The following is a 20177-nucleotide window of genomic DNA, read 5'->3' on the forward strand; positions in this document are numbered from 1 at the left end:
TTAAAATTTTGGGTATTTTTTTTTTTCCCTTTTTTTTTTTTTTTTTTTTTTTGTCCACTGGGAATCAAACCCTTGACCTTGGTGTTATAAGGCTGTGCTCTAACCAACTGAGCTAACTGGCCAGCCATATTTTCCACATTTTTAACAGTGACTTTTGTAATCAGAAACAAAGTTTTATTTTCAAGTATTTTCAGCAGGTGATTGAAGGGTTGTTTTCTCCAAGGCAGGGCTGTCTTTGCATTGCTGTTACTTCTGACATCTTGTTTGTTCTGTAGGGGGATCTGACGAACCTTGTGCATGGCAGCCACTGTTCTAAATACAGATTGGCGAGAATCCCAGGAACCAACGCATTTGTCGGCATTGTCAATGAAACGTGCGACTCTCTTGCCTTCTGTGCCTGTAGCATGGTGGACCGACTCTGTCTCAACTGTCACCGGTAACAATGCAATGGGTCACATTCTCTGTTCCCCACACTGTTAAATATTTTGACTGATGCCAGGTGTCTTGAAGTGACATAGAAAAATAAACAGAAAGTGCTAGTGTGTGTCCTGAAGAAAGGGAAAGTCTCAGTTACAAAAGCATTTAGAGCTGTGTTGTTTGCAGCATCCTTGTCCAAAGAGCAATGGATTAAGGCCAATTGTGTATTTAAACCTTTGGTCATAACTTCCTTCTTACTGTTCTTTTATTTTGCTTTTATTTTGCTTCCCAAGTGCATGTACAATATACAGTTTGTCATTGACCTGTGCATAAGGAACTTTTTTTTTTTGCTGTCAGAATGGAACAAAACGAATGTGAATGTCCTTGTGAGTGCCCTCTAGAGGTCAATGAGTGCACTGGCAACCTCACCAATGCAGAGAACCGGTAAAGAATAAATTTATATACATATATATATGGGGTAATTCAAAAAGTTCGTGGAAAAATAGAATTAAAAGATGATATGAATCATTACATGAACTTGTTGAAGTGCCCTTGACTGTGTGTGTATGTGTGTTTAATTACTGTGGGGTCTCTTATGGATTTGTTTTGGGTTAATGAATCAGAGATGATTCATTCTAATGATGGAACTATTCAGTGAGTCAGATTTCAAGTTCCATATTACCTCAAAATGATGTCCACTTTGAGGTTTAAATTTAAATGCTGCAAAGTGTTAAGAGTATATGTGCTACATGTCAAAAAAATGTGAGAATAAGTGTTAACTGAAGTGCCTACCATGTGTTGGGTACTTTATGCACATTAAATCACTTAGTTTTTTAATGAATCCTGTGATAAATATATAGGTACTATTCACACACACATATGCTCACACATAATACATTTTTTATTTATATTAGTGACAAAATTTAAGACAATTAAATAAATTGTGATAAACCCCTTCTACAGAACTTTTTTAAAAAAAGGGTGCCATATGTATGCATACACTAATATATGTTCATTCAGGCATAGAAAAAAATGTGTGAAAGGACCCTTGTTAAGCTCTTAACAGTGGTTACCTTGAAAAGTAAGGTTTAAGATAGTGCAAAGGAGGTAACATTCACTTTTGATTGTACACATTCCTGTTCTGTGGAATGTTTATTATGTCCTTGATATATGTATATGGTTTCTCTTGTACATAAAGATGAACAAATTGAAGCTCAGAGTAAAGCCCCAAGGTTACACAAAGTAGCAAAGCCAAGATTCAAACACAGATCTGTCCAGCCACTGTCAAGGACCAGGGGCATGATGAGTTTGGAATGTGGGTGGTGTTGGTCCTAATCTGCAGACTTGCTTCCTGCACAGAAACCCAAGTTGTGAGGTGCACCAGGAGCCAGTGACATACACAGCTATTGACCCTGGCCTGCAGGACGCTCTTCACCAGTGTGTCAACAGCAGGTGCAGTCAGAGGATAGAAAGTGGGTAAGGAGAACCTAGGAAAGAAGAGTGACCAGCAGCCTCATTGAGCTCTTCCAGCTAGTATGTATTATTCCCATTCCTGATGGGATATAAAGGTATATCCATTATAAAAAAGGTATATCCATTTTTCAGATCTGAAACTGATTTCCATAAGCCTCTTATCCACCAGATTAAATGCTGTCCAGTTCCCACTTGGTGCAGCTATTTGGCATTTGTGCCATATGTTAGCCGCTTCATCTGAGGATAGGACAGTGTTTCTTGAAATAAAACAAGTGTGAAGGGGATATGGCATGAAGAAGCAAGGCAGGGAGAGAAACTCATGGGATCCAGAAACAGAACCCAGTAGTCAAGACTCTATGTGTGACATTTGGAAGCTCATTAATTTTCCTTTTTTAGAAAGCAGATCTACTTCATGGTAGTTTTAAGAACTAAAAGCCCCATGTCTCCTGCTCCCTCCCCACTCCATCTTAGCGTCTTTTGGACTAAGTATCCTGGGAACAGTGGCTGTGGTAGATTAAGCGGGGGAGGTGTGTGATTAGTTTATTGTAGCTGCAGGTTGCCGTTTGATTAAACAGAGTGAGTGTATAGGAGGGACGGCCAGTTCTACTTTTGATACTTTAGCAAATCTGGCATCTGAGTAATTAATTCGGGATGCTACGCAGTAGATCAAAGTCAATTAGGTTGAGAAACACTGACACTGCGTATATTCTCTTAAAAGAGTCATAATGCATGTAATATATTAAAGGCTCTAAGAAATTGACAGTAGGAAGTCTGTTTAGCTGGCCTAGTAGTTCCCAACTTATTTGACTATTATTTCCTTCCTTTAAATGACCACACACTTGGGGGATGTTTGGCCAAAGTTTAACAAAACTTGGGGCCATTTCCATTTGGTCTTTCAAGATGATTTTAAATAACCCTGCATTAATCCATGATGTGCAAGCATCATCATTTAATTCACAGAGAGCAGTTTTATTTCTCTCATTTCCAAGTTGTTGAGAGGCATAAAACAGCTATCTCTGGCAGATTGTTGCTATTCTTGTGTTATAAAGAAAGGAAACTAAAGCTCAGGACTGTCTGATGCCCAAGCTCACGTGCTTTCCCCTGCCTCACACTGGAACACTAAGTGTTGTTTTTCTGGCAGGGACTGTTTTGGTGTGCTGGATTGTGAATGGTGCATGGTAGATAGTGATGGAAAGACTCATCTGGACAAATCCTACTGTGCACCCCAGAAGGACTGCTTCGGGGGGATCGTGGGAGCCAAAAGTCCCTACGTTGATGACATGGGGGCAATAGGTATGTTCGTTGGAAACCTAGAGTAATTTGGTTCTTGAATACACATTTTCCTACCTATATACTAGGACAAAAATCTTAATCCTCTGCCCAACTTCCCTGATTCCTTTGCCAGTAGTCTTTAGTTACAAATCCAAGGCAGATCATTGTGCAGAGAGTGAGCAGCCATCTGTCCTGCCAAATTTCGTAAGCCTGGAATTCATTCCCATAAAGCTTGTTCTGAGAACTATCAGGCCCTATTCCGCATGGCTGAACTCTGGGTCTGTTTGAATGTGCATCCCAGCTGTCGGGAGCACAGGGCCAGTGGTATGCAGTGACCACCACACATCTAGTCCCTGTGGCAGCCTTCCCTCACAGATTTGCAAGACAGAAGTCTTATAGCTACAAATCTATATTGAGAGTCTTGAGGTCAACAGAAGCCAGAGCTATCTAATGCAGCTGGGGCCATTTGGGTGGGGGACAGGAATGCTGGAGAGCAAAGCCTCTGGGATCAGGCTCTAAGACCTTGAAAATACTGCCAAGGAAACTATATCCCTCATCTGAGATTTTTTTTCTGTCTTTCTGGAGTTATCACCAAGTACTGATTCTTAGCTAATAGGTGAATCAAATATTTAAACCTTTAGTCAATACCTTGATTTTAACATCTCCCACATTTGCCTGTCTGAAGAAAGGCTCATATGCAAGGAAAGATTTTGAGCTCACATGTGATTGCTGAACAGTTGAAGGCACAGTTGAAGTGACCTTCCTCCAAGAAGTCATTTTACATGACCATCTGCAGTTTCCTATTTGCAATGCGTAAATTAATGGCATTTTAAAGAGAACCCACAGGCTTTGAAATTTGGTCTGGTTAGCACATATTTATTGTACCTGGTGCCCTTTATTTCAGAGAGTCAGTCACATGACCCCTAGAGAGGCTCACATTGCCCTCACCTCTGTACTGGGTGACTTTTCCTCTCTTGCAAGAGTAGCTTATACCCCAGGGAGCTAGGACTCTGTTAGCACCAGGTACAGCAGGTTTAAGTGATTCTTGTCTCACCCCTTGTTTAGCAGTCCTTGACGTTTGTGCTCTAGCTCTGCCTAGAGCCAACATTTGAGAACCAGGAGTGAAGCAAAGCCTCTGCTCCCACGTTCTCGTGGGCCTTCTTTGAGGAATTCAGAAGTTAACACAGCTGTTTTTATTTATCTTCACCAAACCCCTTCCCATCTCATCATACCCCCACCCCCCATCCCTACCTCCAACCACACTTGGGAAATCTTCACAAGAAACATCTGTTTGTTTATTTCCCTGAAGGTGATGAGGTGATCACATTAAACATGATCAAAAGTGCCCCCGTGGGTCCTGTGGCTGGAGGCATCATGGGCTGCATCATGGTCCTGGTCCTCGCTGTGTATGCCTACCGCCATCAGATTCACCGGCGGAGTCACCAGCATATGTCTCCTCTTGCTGCCCAAGGTGAGCTCACAATGAAGCCCAAAGCTCCTCCAGAAGGCGGTAGCTTCTTTTGGGTTATGTTGTTCTGAGACTGGAAGGACAATGGCCAGTTGTGTAAGGCTCTAAGGAATTATAAGAACCGTGCTACGTTTTCAGCTTCTGGAGAATCCTTTTGGAAGTCCCCAAAGCCTGCTTTTTTCTTTAGTGCTTGCACCCTGCAAGCTCCATTTTGATTCCCCAGAAAATCCCTGCATTCTTTCTCTTCTCACCAGCTTTAGGCCACTGTGGACTGCCTCTCTAATAAGCCAGTCAGGGGAACTGGGGTGCTGAGTGGGACCTGTTGTCTGTCAGATGTGCTGCCCTTGCAAATCCAAAAAGACCCCAGATCACTGTTGGCAAGAATATGAATCTGTTCTATTGCAGCTGCTATTATGTAGTGTGAATGAACACACATTCGAATAATCACATCTTTCAAAAACAGGATAAATAATCGAAGCCAAGTACAACATGATTAATCTGTAATCTTGGCCTCCGTACCAAGAGTTTTAACTGCAGTATCCATACTGTTTGTGGGGAACAAAACCATTTATTGGCCCTCCCAACTCTTCCTCAAGCCCCCAGGGATGTGTTAACCTGACCGTTATGGAGATAAGGTTAATTCCTCTTTCTTCCTAGCCACTTAGCTCACCTTTGCACGGTAATGACAGGTTGATGTTGGAATGTTTCACTATGGCTGCAATCCTGAAGGGGAATTGTGGGGTTATGTTGCCTGATTCAGTAACAGAGATAATCACAAAGTGCTTTCCCCTTGGTGAGATTTGGCTAGACTGAGGATGACTGTCATCCAATGTTACCTTATGCCTGGCCTTTTATAGGCTTTTATAACACCATTTTATCAACAGTCAGTCATGGTTTTAGATCCCTTCATTTCAGGTACTTTAGTAGAGGATTAAAGTTCTGTTGGCCTCAATCAACTTCTTTCTTCCTTTTTCTTCAGAAATTAATTTCAGGTGTCTCTCTTGATAATTCACTTTTTATTCTTTTGATTCCTGTTCCCTTATCCTTTTTAAAAAAAAAAAAAAAAGGATGGGCCCTCAGTGCATTCTTTTCCAAGCTAGGATTCATTCTTGATGGAATGCTGTCACCCAGCCATCAGACGAGCACTCAGTGGGGTATTAAAGCAGGTGATTTTGTTTGATTAAATAGTCATGTTTCTCTCTTTTTAATGATGGGTAGAAATGTCAGTGCGTATGTCCAACCTGGAGAATGACAGAGATGAAAGAGACGACGACAGCCACGAAGACAGAGGCATCAGTGAGTATTCAGCCGCCTGGCTGCAGAATGTGTCAGCAGGAGGCTAATCCAAAATAAATATTCTTTCTTATATCCTTTTGGCTTGTATTAAAATTTAAGAAGCTTTAACACAGTGTTTCTTTTTTCCCCCCTTCCTTTTTTGTTAGGAATAAGCGTAGGTCTTTGCTTTGTTTTAGAAAATCTCAAAAGGTTTTATAGTGTTATTTTTTGCATTAAGTACTTTGACCTAAAGCAGCTCACCCTTTCCTTTCTTTCTCCTCCCCATTACTTTCCAACATAGTATTTTAGAAAGGGACATTTCAGGTATGCATTTTTTTAATCCCTTAACAAGTGCGTACAACTCAGGAAAATAAAAGAGTGTTTTCTTTTATCAAAAGAGAGTTCCATTAGTGTTGAGATACGCTGGCCTTCAACCACCAAGAGTGCAGACTCTTAATACAGGTTGAAAATGCTGCTGAACCCAAGTCTAGCTGCCTGCCCCAAACAAAAACAAACAACTTAAAAGTCAAATGCTGGTGAACTAGGAAGTCAGCGTTTGTTCAAGAACATCAGTGACCTGAGGAGAGATGTAGGGCTAGCCCATCTCTCTGATAAACCTGAAGGAGAGTGGCCAGACTAAAACCATCTCAAAGACTCAGAAGAGGGGGTTGAGGGAATGGAACGTGGGAACTGAAAAGCAGGAGTCGGGGGACATGTAAAGAGGTAGGTGCAAATTCTCACCAAGGCTCTGTCTGGCTTCTGTTCTTGTCCTTGTTATCATAGGGTCCTTTTTGGGGGTTGAATCCACATAGCTTCATTGATGTCTTCATTGGTTTCTTAGGGTCTGGATAGTACCTGTCCTGTGGCAAGTTTGCAACTCCAGGCTGACTGGAAAACAACTTTACATTTATGTAAACAATGTCATCTTGCCCCCAACCAAGGTTCAAAATATCAAATAATCATGGGAAAGAGGGAGTTCAGAGAAATGCATGCCTAGAAAAAAACTGTCTTTTAAAATCTTCCTACAGGCCAGGCAGTTTTTCAGTCCCAACATGGCTTCAGTCCTGCTCACTCCAACAGAGATATGTTGTTAAGTACCTCTCACTGCACCATTTCTAAAATCAGCTTCCTCAGAATTTTTTTTAAATTGCTCGTTCTAGCCTTCCAAAGAATAACTCTCCCAACATGTGAATGAGCTTGTCCAGAACAAATGTTCTTGAAACATTTGAAGACACTGGCATAGGAGTGACATTAACTGTCCTTGACTTCCCACAGTCAGCAACACACGGTTTATAGCCGCAGTCATCGAACGACATGCACACAGTCCAGAAAGGAGGCGTCGCTACTGGGGTCGCTCAGGAACAGAAAGTGATCATGGTAAGGTCTAGCTTCCTGCGTTTGCAGACCTGAGGAGCCTGGTATACTCCTGTGGGATGACTCTCATCCCCACCTCCCTCTCTCTTTCCTGCTCTGTGCTTAAGTAAATTATTTTGACAGAATTTCCCAAAAGGACACACCCCAGCCTCACACTGTTTTATAAGAGCCCAACGGGAGATTGTTTATGTCTCAGCACACCCAGGCCTTCACCAGGTGACGTGTGGGCACACACACATGCTTCCAAGTTTTTCTCCATAAGATTCCTAGTGTCTAAATGGAACCTGCTTGCCACCCCACTTGACTCTCTGTAAAATCAGCATCCTCTTCAGCCCTGCTACCCAGTGTTGTTGGTTAGCAGACATCAGCTTCCTTAAGAGCTCTCCAGCTGCATACTCTTGGGGCATGACAAGAGTATACTGTCCTCTATCATTCTCTAGCCCTGACCTCTGCCTTGTCTGGGAGGCTCAGAGAAGGCTTCCCTAAAGAAACAACGTTTGTACTGAGCCCTGAAGGATGATTTAAGAAAAGTTAGAGGCCAAGGATTTTAGAGGCAAAAGGACTAGTATGTGCAAAGTCATGGAGTTATGTAAGATGCTCAGGAAGGGTCAGGGCTGAATTGTGAAGTCCACAAGCCCCACCAAAGACTTGGCCATACCACATGGCTTCTCACCCTTTCAGTGTCCACATTGCTTATTGTCACAAAGAACAGCTGATGTATCCTAATGTGCAAGCATCAGTGCTGCAGTTCCACAAACATGTCACAGAAATGGTAGGACTTTTCCTGTCATTGTTAAACCTTTTTATTTAAAATAGCTGTTTAATTTTCCAGAAATCTGTATTTCCCTCCCAGAATCAGGTCCTTTTTTTTTTTTTTTCCTTTTTGTCTTTTTTACTGACCGGTAAGGGGATCACAACCCTCAATGTCGCGTCCGCACTGGGGAGCGGCAACAGGATCGCAACCCTCGGTGTTGCGCCCGCACCGGGCTCAACCAGTGAGCGGGAACCGGTCTCCACATGGGATCCGAACCCTCGGCGGGAGGCGGCGCACTCTCCAGTGCGCCACCGGGCCGGCCCTCAGGTCCTTTTTTAATGCATAAATAATGTATTACGCCTTTTTGACTCAGCTTTTTCCATACCTATCCAGGGAGGAAAAAAAAAGTCTTTGGTGTGCTCCTACATCTATGCTAAGAAATGCAGCAGTAGATACTCCTCAAAGCAACCATTGTTGCCTTTTACATGACAGCCAGGTATATTCAAACTCCCTTTGGAAAACTAGAGAAGCAAAACCTCTGTTTTGTAAACTGGAGACTGTTAATTTGGAATGCAAATGACATTGTTCCCACGGACTAAATAGAAACTTCAGGTTTCTGTGAGGAGCCAAAGCAAAACCTACATTTTTTAGTTTCTTTGACTTTCTGGCTTTTTTCCCTAAAAATCTTTGAACCTGCATAAATTTCTTCTGCCAAGCAGTTCTGTACCTTCTCCTTTGAATAATAAAACAGGTTTGAGGCTACTAAAGTTCAACAGAAATAATTTCTTATTCAGCAGAAATACCCGAATCCTTTTCCTCTCTCTCCCCCAGTAGAAATTGCATCAATACAAAACTGGGGTTCTGAGTGCTGTTTATGATGTTCCATTAGCCTCTCCCATTGTCTTAGTAAAATGGCATGTGAAGCAGCAGCTTAGATGAAAGGAATGGTATGGTGTCAGTGTGTGAAAACCAAGGAATCCAGCTAAGGCTCGGTTTCTTTCATTTTTCATAATAATTGGATCGCTGTTATACCCAAGGAATGAAAAATAGTTTTTTGTGCAGACAGAATGCAACACCAAAAGAAGTAGAAGACATTGACATTCCACATATTCCAAATGCATCATAAAATCAGTAATACTTAACTGTGTGTGGTCATATCCCTGAACCTGTACGATCACTAAAAGTGGTAGCATCAAGTTAATGCCCTGTGATGCCTAGAGGAGAAGCTATACATATATATTAAACAAGAAAATCTAATTGTTTTGTCAACACACTTCTTGCTCATGAGTGTATTCTCCTATTGGGCATCTGCTGTATACTATAAGCACTGTGGAGGGAGTTAGAGATGGGAGACTTGTCATTTCTGCAAGGCAGAGTGGTACAGGGAAGAGTTTAGGAGTTAGGTCAAGCCAAGCTCATTTTTAATCCCACCTCTCCCCCGCTGTTTTGTTTTTCTTTTTTTAACAAGCTATTGAGACCTTAGTGAGCTACTTTGGACCTCAGTTTCCTAAAATTTAAAGGTAGGATTAAAAATTCCTACCTGTGAGGATTAAATGAAATAATATGATGGTCTTGGAGTGCAGGGCTGACCTCCCTGCCTCACATCCCTGCCCTGAAGGAATTTACATTTAGGAGGAAACCTTAAGTGAATGCATGTATTCATGAGACTGATAAAAGGTACAATGAGACAGCTTCCTTAAAAGGGGTAGAACAAAGAGGAAGAAAAGGGATAGATAGTTCACTTTTATTCTCAAATAAAATATGGAAGAACCCATTGGGAAAATGTGGCATTGGTACTTGCTCTTGAACTGGTAGGATTGTGGTACGTGGTTCTGTGCTACCCGGTGACCATATTTCCATGTGAGTCCTTGGGTGTGATACACAAAAGGAAACTCAAAAGAATGAAGTATATAAATATATGAGCAGGTGATTTTCATGGTACGGTTGAGAGTTGTGTTGTTCCTAGGATTAAAACTGAATGTTACCAGGCTAAACTCTGAAAGTTTGTGCTACATTTTTATTTAGAAATAGTTTATTTATTTATTTATTTATTTACAGAGTTTTGTATTTCAAAGGAATCTAATTTTAATTTTTATCTTAAAATTAAAACTACTCAAATTGAGAATGGTTTTTGAAAAGTAGAATCATTTTTGTCAATGTTCTAAAATGAGTCAGAACAATTGTTTTTCACCAAACTGTTACACTTACAAGTGGAGGTAAGAAATAATTACCTGTGTATGCTTTTAACTGTATGTCTGCTTTGCCCATTATTTCTCTTGAAAATATTCATGTTCTGTTTAATCTTCTACTGGCTAATTTTCAAGTTAAAAAATACCCATATATATTTGCTCCTTATGAATTTATATTTTGGTTACTGTCTCATTAAAACTTCATGCAGATGTATATTAAACAATTTTTTTTTCTTTGAAAAGGGGAATTTCCCCCTAGTTCTAAGAAAATTCTAAAATACCTAAAAGGCAAATGCTGAACCTTGAAAACCTGATCAAAAACTATGCAGGGCAACACAAGACCGTTTTCTAAAGGCACACAGGTATTCTCTTGCAGTTACTCCCTGTGGCCACGAGATGGTGAGTGAGTCCCCAGAGGGTCCTAATATCCCATACAATCGAGAGGTTTCTTAGGAACCATAGAAAAATACATGCAGAATGCCAAAGAGCAAATGCCTAATCTTGGCTCTTCCATTTGTTATGGACGCCTGGCTTCCTTCCTGAAGCCTGTTTCTCGCTTGAGATTGTCTTTGGAGACACTTTTCTACATATGCCTTTGGGTAGTAAAGAAATTTTTCCTTTGAATTCTCCAGAGCTCTGCTCATTCTTAATCTCAGCTCTGCATCAAGCTTCATACTCCTGTCTTCTTCTTCGTCCACTTTGGCCCAAATACAAGATTTTTTACTTTTAGTGCCCCTGTAAAGTACCACTAACACTAAAGTCGTCTTTACTGAAGTTTGGATAATAAGAAGGGAGCTAGAGCACAGATGGCAATTAAAATGTAATCTGTGAAGTGATACAAGTGCCTGAGTTTGTTCCAAAATAATTCATTGGGGGTTGGCAGTGGGAGAGTAGGTAGGGATACAGAAGAAACAAAATCAGCTATAAGATTACTGTTGAAGCTGAGTGATGAGTACATGGGGTTCATTACACTACTACTTTTGTATATGCTTCGAATTTCCATAGTAAAATGTAAACAATTTTTTTTTTCCTTTTGACAGTGTTTGCAAATAACCTTTGGGTTTAAAGAGTGTTTCCTTCTCCATGAGGCAGGGACCGTGTCTGTCTTAATGCATCACTGTTCCCAGTTCTCAACAGAATTGCCTGGCACTGAGTCAACAATTAATTTTTTGAATGGGAAAAATGTGTTTGCCTTTCTCCTGCTTCTCCACAACTTGCTACCTGCCCACCCCCTCCAGATTTTCATGAATTTTTGTAATAAGAGGAAGTTATAGAGGGATTTAGAGCAATAGTATCATAGTGAGGAAATTAAATGTAATGGCCTTAGCATGAGGGATTTACTTTAGAAGGGCCTCTACTGGGGTTTTCATCAGAAATCATTACAGTAGAAATGGAGGTGTCCCTAAGTTGCCATAGCAACAGCTGTACCCTCACTGTCACCCTGGGTATGAACCCAGCACCTGTGACCAGCCAGGTTCAGAGCATCACTGGATAGTAAGAACCCCTGGGCAGGACCCAGTGAATCCTATAAGGTCTTCATTATTAGATGAGACCAGTGAATGTTATGCCAGGCAAAGCCACAGATAACTTAAATTCATTGATGCCATTGCTTTGGGATTATAGTTTAAGGGGTTTTTTGCTTTTGTCTTTAAGTACCTGCTTTGTGTGAGGCACTGTGTTAAATACTAGGAATACAAAGAAAAATAGGTCCCCGTGATTTAAAAAATAATTTGCTAATGGACAGACAGCCCTATATTTTTATTACAATATGTTAAACTCAAAGCTAGAGATGTGTACAGAATGCTGTTTAAACTCACAGAAGGAGACCAGCACCCGTGTGGGTTAGCAGGACTGTAGGTGGGTGGGGAAATCGGTTGGGAAAGCTTCCCAGAGAAGACCTTCAGACTGAAGCATGAAGCACAACAGCAAGCTGAGGGAAGGTGGGAGGGTGAGCCAAGCAGAAAGGCCACTGTGAATTTAACACCATGAATGTTAAAATGGATGATCAGTTACTGTAGTTGCTTATAAATGAGCAGAGATGGGAAGCTATCCAGGAGGTATTTGAATGATCAACACAGACACTGAGATTTTGCAAAATTGTGTTTTCTACTTTAGTCCTTTTTGTGTATAACATAAGGTGGTTTACACATGCACAGCACTTTGTAACTGAGGTTTCTGAGTCTAGCATTCACTCTCACATTCTAGACTTAGCACTGCCAAAGCTGAGAAGCTGAGAAACTTATTCTTGCTCCTGGTCTCTTAATCTTGGGTAAAGGCACCACTATTTCCCCAGCCTTTGAATCTAAAAACCTCAACCTTATCCAAGGATGTCAATTCCCCTCACATCTTCACCAGGAAAGCCCACATAGTCACCAAATCCAGCCTACTCTACACTTGAACAGTTTTTTGACTCCAGCTGCTTGCTCCACTTCCAAACACTGCTACTGTCCCACTTCAGGTCCTCACCATCTCCAGCCCCCTGTGCCCTGCCTTCCTTCTGTACAGCTTCCTCATTGCCACCCGTCCACCCCATTGCTCTCTTCTAAATCCTGGATTGTAGCTTCGACCAGCCTTCTTGGTCTGGTCTTAGCCTGCCTGCCCAGCATCCTCTCTCCCTCCTTCCTCCACCCCCCACACCAAGCTTTTCATCATTTCCAAAACCTGCCATTCCCAAAACCTTTCTAGCTGTTGTGCCATTGCATGTGCCTATACCCTGCTGGCAGTACCTTTCCACACCTCTCTCTACCTAGTGAGCCCCTTTTCTCCCATCAGGGCCACCTAAGCATCACCTCCTCAAGGATCAAGCCAAGTTAACCGGCTTTGGTACTCTTTTTGGTATGACTCTGTTTTAGCACATGTGTGTTTCCCCTGCCTGGCTGTGGGCTTCTCAGGAGCTGAGGCCTCACCTTCCCCCTTTTTCTGTTCAGCCTCCAGCACCAAGAAGCCACTCAGTAATGACAGACGCATATGTCAATGAACTCTCCCTCTTCTGCCCTGACCTCACAGATGACACCTCCTGAGTTTGTGGCTAGACATCTCCACATATGTGACTCACACATCCTCAAAATAAAGATGTGCATAAACAAAATTAATTTGTTTCCTGAGACTCAGGGTCTGTGAGTCTCCCGCCCATCATCCTGACTCAGCTATAGCTGCCTTTAACCGGCTCTCATCACCCACATGTGATTGCTTAACAACTTCTATTGCTTCTATCCCTGAGATAGCTTTTACATCTTTCAATCCCACTCAGCTAGTTTTAGATCTTTATATCTCATCTGGGCTGTTGCAATAACCTCCTAACTGCCCCCCGTCTTTCCCTTTCATTCATTCTCCAAATTGCCAGTGGAACTGTGAACACAGAAATGATCATGCCATTTTTTAGTCTGTTCAGAAACATATCATCGCTCTATTTTCTCCTCTTTGGCATGAGCTTTCTGATCTGACTAACTTCCCTTTCCGCCTTCCACCTGCCCTATTCTCCAGGTACCTGCCAGCACTCATCTGAGCCACATGGTGCAGGAGAGGCCTTACATTTCCATGCCTCTGTGACTGTGCTCATCCTGCTCCTTTGTTCATATCCACTTATCAAACTCCTACTCATCCACTTAAGCCCAAATAAAATATGAGTTCTTCTGTGAAGCTTACTCATTCCCCCCCGCCAGAATTTGTTTCTGTGTTTCAATTATACCTCAGTTATAGTGCTTCCCATTATCTGCTTCAGAGGAAGCCTACCTTTGTGAACATCTGTTTCATACTTGGTTGAAAAATCGTTAAGGAAGGAGACGACATCTCTTATTCATGTATTGTCATCTCTACATCCACCCCTATAATGATCTTCAATAAATGAATAATTAAATGACCTATGCCTAGACTTGTTTTATTTCTCAAACTCTAGCTTTTGAGCTCCTTGTGCAGGGACCAGGTTTTCATTTGGGTATCTCTTCCCAACACAGTGACTTGTACATAGTAGGTCCCCAACCAATATTTGTTGAATTGGGCTGATTGTTAAATTATTCTGTCATTTGAGTAATGTTTTGTTGAGAACAGAAAATTGCCTTTCTCATTTTTGCACAGAGCATACATTTTCAACCACACACTACTCCTGCTTGGCTGTATGCAGGCACATCAATTTTGCAGCCATGAATGTGACTAGCACTACCTCCGGGTGAATGCTGATTGATGCTAACTGTAGATACAGTGGAAATATTAATGAGCTGTCACTTCTCAAAATGTTTAAAGGAGATTTTTGCAATATTTAAAAACATGCCAGGGTTCTCAGAATAGAATCCTTTGATCAATAAGGGCATTTTCTTTTGAAATATGTATTACTTCGAATACCAAAATAAATTAATCTTTAAATACGGTGAGCCAGCTTACACAGAGAATAGCTAATTCCTTTGCTAGTTGCTGTGGGTATATGTAGAGTTAGTGTTCATTAGGTACTAGAACTTTGGGCAAGTTCCTTAACCTCTCTGATCATCATTTCCCTCACTTATAAAATAGATATTAAAATACATGCTTCGTTGGTGTGCAAGAATCACCTGACATAAGTGCCTGCTATGAAGCAGGTGTGCAGGTAATGGTGACAGTTGTTTTTGTTCTTATTACGGCATCATATTCAGGCATTTTGAAGCCCGACTTCCCCCACCAGCCTCCAACTGATCTGTGTCCTGTTCAGATCTTTTTCCTGAAGCTGCCTATTTTTGGGGTTTCTTTAATGTGAGATCATTTTAATCTTATCTGAGGAAGAACTGGAGGAGGATAGCTCCCTAAATGTCAATGGTGGTTATATATGGATGATGGGATGTGGGGTGATTTTAATTTTTGTTTTGTTGGTTTGGGGATTAGAGGTGAGGGCTCTTGTTTATTTTTTCGCCCCCACACTTTATCAGTTGTCTAAAATGGTTATGTATTTGTGTAGTTGTTTTAAGGAAAGAAAAAAACCCAGTTAACTCTAGATCTCTTTTAAAAATGTTACTTCAGCATCTGCTGACAGTCTGCAAACATTTGCACCTTTGTAGCAAAGATAGGAATACCTCCTAATGCCCTAGATATTTTAAGTGAAATCTTCCCTCTGTGTCTTGAAGCTCTCGGCTGCCTGTGTGTTTTGTTCCTTTTCTAGGTTACAGCACCATGAGCCCACAGGAAGACAGTGAAAATCCTCCATGCAACAATGACCCCTTGTCCGCCGGGGTTGATGTGGGAAACCACGATGAGGACTTAGACCTGGATACTCCACCTCAGACTGCTGCCCTACTAAGTCACAAGTTCCACCACTACCGGTCACACCACCCTACCCTTCATCACAGCCACCACTTACAGGCTGCCGTGACAGTACACACCGTCGATGCAGAATGCTAACGATCTCACCTCCGTGAGAAGACAGGATCTGGGAGATACACAATGTTCTGGAAAGAAAAGGAACCAGCGTAAAGCCCACAGCAAGAGACGCCTTTGGTTTGTGCTTTGTCCAGAGTGCTTTAACTCATTTCCTGCTTGTTGACGTGTTTAAAAATGAAACAACAAAATCACACTTGTGAAGATGTGAAGCTGGTTCTGAAATGGAGGGGAAATAAGCCTGATTAATGAACCTGCCATAGTACTAATGGAATGGAACAGAAGGCAAACCTCCAAACACAGAGACAAAACCTATAAATGCAGCTGAGCCAGAGGAATGTTCGTAGGAGCCAGAAACATTCAGCTCTCCTTAACGGGAAGAGAGAAAAATCTGCTCAACCAGAGACTGGGAATGTGGCACATCCAGATATAAACGTGAGCTTTGAAGATTTCGCTTTGTTTCTTAGCGGTACCTAGATACCACCATTGCTGTATGGAACTCATGTTAAGCTCTAAATGATGCATCTCAAATTTCTAAGTAAAGGATTATTTTTCTACTATTTATTGAACTTTCAAATATTCTCAAACTTTGGGGAAAAGAAAAGGAAACACAGGAGAAGTTTTCAGCAATTATTCCTAGCTATTTTGTGTGTGATGAAGTGGTTCTTTGATTAAGGAGTTCTATTTCTTATTTAACTGATAACATCCCACTGCCCCACTCCACAAAATGGGAAAATGAAGAAATCTTTCTCTCTGACTTGTTTACATCATTTCATGGAAACACATCTTTATTTGTAATGCAGTATTCTTTATCTGTGTTTGACAGAGGTGGGGAGGGGCAGAGAATCCAAGATGTTTTAAAAGAAATCTTATGTTTCTTTCTAATTCATTTCCACTCATGCAAGGCTTTTCTTAGGTTTCTACGAAACCTTATATTACAACCCAGCCTTTCATCTAAAGGAGGGTTGGATTTATTCTCCTTGTTTTAGAGACTTTATAAATTTTTAAATGTCCCACTTTGACTCTGAGAATATTGAACACATAACGGAAGAAGTCTTTAAATTTGTGAAATTTTGGTTCTTAAAGATTTCTTTTGAAATCATAATTAAAAGCTGCTGCCAGTTATCCAAGAAATTATCCTCCAAACTGCTTTGTGATTTATACAGGGGTTAATCTAATCTGGCTACCATAACATGGGGCATTGTAATTTTAAAGTAGTGTTCTAATTACAGTGATGTATTTTAGATTCACATTTTGTGATTCGAATATGTTATAAAGACATTCTTGCACCGTGTGTGTGGTAAATCTCCATTTATATGTAGTTGGAAAAAATTCACTGAATAATGTTTTAATAATAGGGTATTACAATATAATGTAAAAAATTGGTTCTTCAGCAGTACAGAAAGTGAACTATATATGTGCTATCAGGAAAACCCTTCATACTGTGTATAAAATTGCAGTCTAGTGAAATAAACTGTATGCAACGGACAGTTTTAGTGGCTGCAGTGATTTGTTAATGTACCACTTCTTGCACCTCAAGGCATGTTATATCCACTTTAAACATCTCCATGGGATATTAGTTTTTCCCTAAAATTGAGAACTTGTGTGCTATGAAAACTAGCTTCTTGGGGTGGGGAACTGGGACACTTGGTGTTTTCATGAAAAGAATCACAAAATTTAGGGCTTAAAAATAAAATATGTATAGTCTAGTCAAACACAATAACAGAAATGCCTTTAGTGTCCTTTGTGATAAGACCCTCTCCTACCCTGAATGTTAGGGGAAAATAATTAAATGCTTATACTGAACAAAAAAAGGTAACTGAGTTTAAAGATCCTGTGAAACATGACATACAGGTTTGTGAAGTTTTGATCTTCCGAGTTGTCTTTCCTCTTCCCCAAGCATTACACATAACGTTGTGTAAACATTTGTTGTTCATGTTGTTATTTAAAAGGAAAAAATATGTTTTGGGAAGCGTTCTATCATGATGATCAGTATTGGTTCCTTTTGCTCCTCAGATACCACTGCTTTTTTTTTTTTTTTCCTTTTTGTCTTTTTCCGTGTCCGGCAACAGATCGCAACCCTCAGTGTCGCCCCCGTACCAGACCAGGACCGGCAACGGGATCGCAACCCTCGGTGTTGCCCCCACGCCTCGCTCAGCCAGTGAGCGGGAACCGGTCTGTATGTGGGATCCGAACCCTCGGCGGGAGCGCAGCTGCTCTTCCCAAGCAGCGCACTAGCGCAGTGCGCCACCGGGCCGGCCCCACCACTGCTTTTTAAACACGGATATTCCCTGAAATCCTGGAGAGAGGTCAATGCCTTCTCATCACCAGTGCCTGTCAAGAGCTAAGGGCATTCAGGTCACTTTTATATAGCTAGAAAAGGAAGTTTCCTATTTGGCCCAAATAAAAGAGGATTCAGACTCATACTAGTCCTTGTGATGCATGTTCATCTGCATTTCAGATAAAAATTTTAGAAATTTTGGAAACTAGTTTTTCTTCCTCTACTTCTTGATTAAATTTGAATACTCAGCTAAACCTCATTAATATGTCTATTAGAAACACTTTGTCAAATTCACTCAGACAGGTTTGTTTTGACTGTGGTATGTGGAAAGAAGTCCTGGAAGATCAGTTAAGCTCATTCCCCAGGGCAATGGACTGCACTAATGATTACATTTTTTTAGATGTGTATCTGGTAGAATAATCATATTCTTAAGACATAACAGCCTAGTCTCATCTATGTCCTTTGTTCTGTTTCCAAACAGAGGAGTGGTGATTTTCCTTTCAGATAAATGCCATATTCAGAATTTTTTTCTAATTTTTCAGTTAAAAAGAATCAAGTTTTAAGGTATATTTCTGTCTGTATAAATGGTCTTTTTAATAGCTAAAGAGTGTGTGTGTGTGTGTGTGTATATTTCTGGTTTTCCTCCAGCCTCCCTCCTCAGTCCTAAATTGCTCATTAGGGCCTCTTCCTTCTCTCATCCCTTAATTCAGCATTTCTCATTTCTTATTCATTATTGTTCCCTCTCCCTAAGGAGAAAATTTTAATTTAATTTAAATGCTTCCTAACAAGAGAGATTAAATACTAGGGGATGAGATTTTGTTGGACTGAGTTGCACTTTGGAGAACTACAAACCATTATAATATCTGATTTATTTTCCTTCCCCAAGAATCCATTTTCACTCCTTTGTGGGTAGTCTCTCCCCCACTGAGAATATGTGCCATAAACAAAAGTATTCAAAATTTTGACCTCAGCCCCTTTTTTCAGTACTATTTGTTGCCTTAGCATCTCTTTTTAAGCCACACACACTTTCTTATTGCTGGGGGTGGTGGAGCACTGAATTAAAAGCAAGGAGGCCTGAGGCTGAGTACACAGGAATGAATGACATGATCCCTTCCCTTATGGAATGTAGAGATGTAAGTGGATAACGGGGTTGACTAACCAGTGTGTACCCGACTTCCCCCCACTGTGTAGTAGTGAATGTGATTCCATTAGTTGACTTCAGTCCTAGGATTGGATCTCTCATTAGTCCTATGACAAGCACAATAACCTCAGCATAATAACCTTGGTCAGAAGCTCAGACTCAACGTGATTAGCATAAAGCATTCTTTCTGATGATAAGGGAAACGTGGTCTAATTTCATCCAATCTGACTGAAAGAATTTAAGAACTTTGGTTGCAAGAATAGACTTTTTGTCTCCCAGGTAACATCCATCCCAACTGGCTGCCATTTGCTTTCACCAGTGTCAGCAGCCTCAGGGTGACACTAGTGCTGCAGTCAGTGGAGTGGAGACAGTGAAAGAACAGGACATCATAAACTGCTGACTCAGTCAGCTCTGAATCCTGTCCTATCTCTGGATTTCCATGATGGGAAATAATAAAAAGTACTAAAGACCATCTAGTTGGCTTTTTAATACCTGCACTTAAAAGCACCCAATATAGGCATTAAACAAGCAAATACAAATATAAGTACAATCTCAAATAGGGCCATTTGCTTTGAAGGCAAAGTAAGGGAGTGATGGGTGAAACTACCCACAGGGGGGTGGGGAAGGGTAGGAATCTACTTTAGATTTGATGCTCATGGAAAGCCTCCAAGAAGGTGGCATGGAAGCAGCTACTTGAAGAATGAAAAAAAGCCAAATAGGGCAAGGGGGCAGTGGATAGGCTAACATTTCAGGCAAAGGAAATAGAATGTGTAGTGACCAACAAAGGGAAAGTGGGATGTAATAAGAATGAAGAGGTAGGAAAATGGGGCCCTGTAGGCTATGGCAAGAAAACAGGTCCAGTAAATGGGAAGCCAATAGGTTCATTTGACAAGGCAGCAGAAAGTGAGGCTATCTAGTCTATATTTTAAAGATCATTCTGAGTTGGAAATAGATTGTAGGGTAGCAAAAATGGAAATGTGAACAGGAAACCATTGCAGAAGTCCAGGTAAATGCAGGATGAGGAAAGCAGGCCGGCCCGGTGGCGCACTGCTACAGTGCGCCGCTTGGGAGCGCGGTGGCGCTCCCGCCGAGGGTTCGGATCCCACGTACAGACCGGTTCCCGCTCACTGGCTGAGCGAGGTACGGCCGCAACACCGAGGGTTGCGATCCTGTTGCCGGTCCCGGTCCGGTACGGG

At 41.3% G+C, this 20177-nt stretch overlaps 1 protein-coding gene across 2 annotated transcripts in view; it reads left to right on the top strand.

Moving 5' to 3' along the window:
• The window catches only part of CACHD1 (cache domain containing 1), a 203544-nt gene extending 186495 nt beyond the window's left edge, over positions 1 to 17049 (top strand). Inside the window, exons 20-28 of one of the 2 annotated variants that reach the window (XM_008582313.1) lie at positions 276 to 436; positions 775 to 861; positions 1777 to 1893; positions 3032 to 3183; positions 4472 to 4633; positions 5849 to 5926; positions 7181 to 7282; positions 14726 to 14798; positions 15345 to 15427. In XM_008582313.1, the coding sequence (XP_008580535.1) occupies positions 276 to 436; positions 775 to 861; positions 1777 to 1893; positions 3032 to 3183; positions 4472 to 4633; positions 5849 to 5926; positions 7181 to 7282; positions 14726 to 14772 (906 nt within the window). In that variant the 3' untranslated portion in view covers positions 14773 to 14798; positions 15345 to 15427. Of the gene's footprint in view, positions 1 to 275; positions 437 to 774; positions 862 to 1776; positions 1894 to 3031; positions 3184 to 4471; positions 4634 to 5848; positions 5927 to 7180; positions 7283 to 14725; positions 14799 to 15344 lie in introns of both variants that reach the window. The other variant, XM_008582312.1, reaches the window with a different exon arrangement.
• Positions 17050 to 20177: the final 3128 nt, after the last annotated feature.

The sequence above is a fragment of the Galeopterus variegatus genome, unplaced genomic scaffold, assembly GCF_000696425.1.
Source record: "Galeopterus variegatus unplaced genomic scaffold, G_variegatus-3.0.2 Scaffold2564, whole genome shotgun sequence".
NCBI lineage: Eukaryota > Metazoa > Chordata > Mammalia > Dermoptera > Cynocephalidae > Galeopterus > Galeopterus variegatus.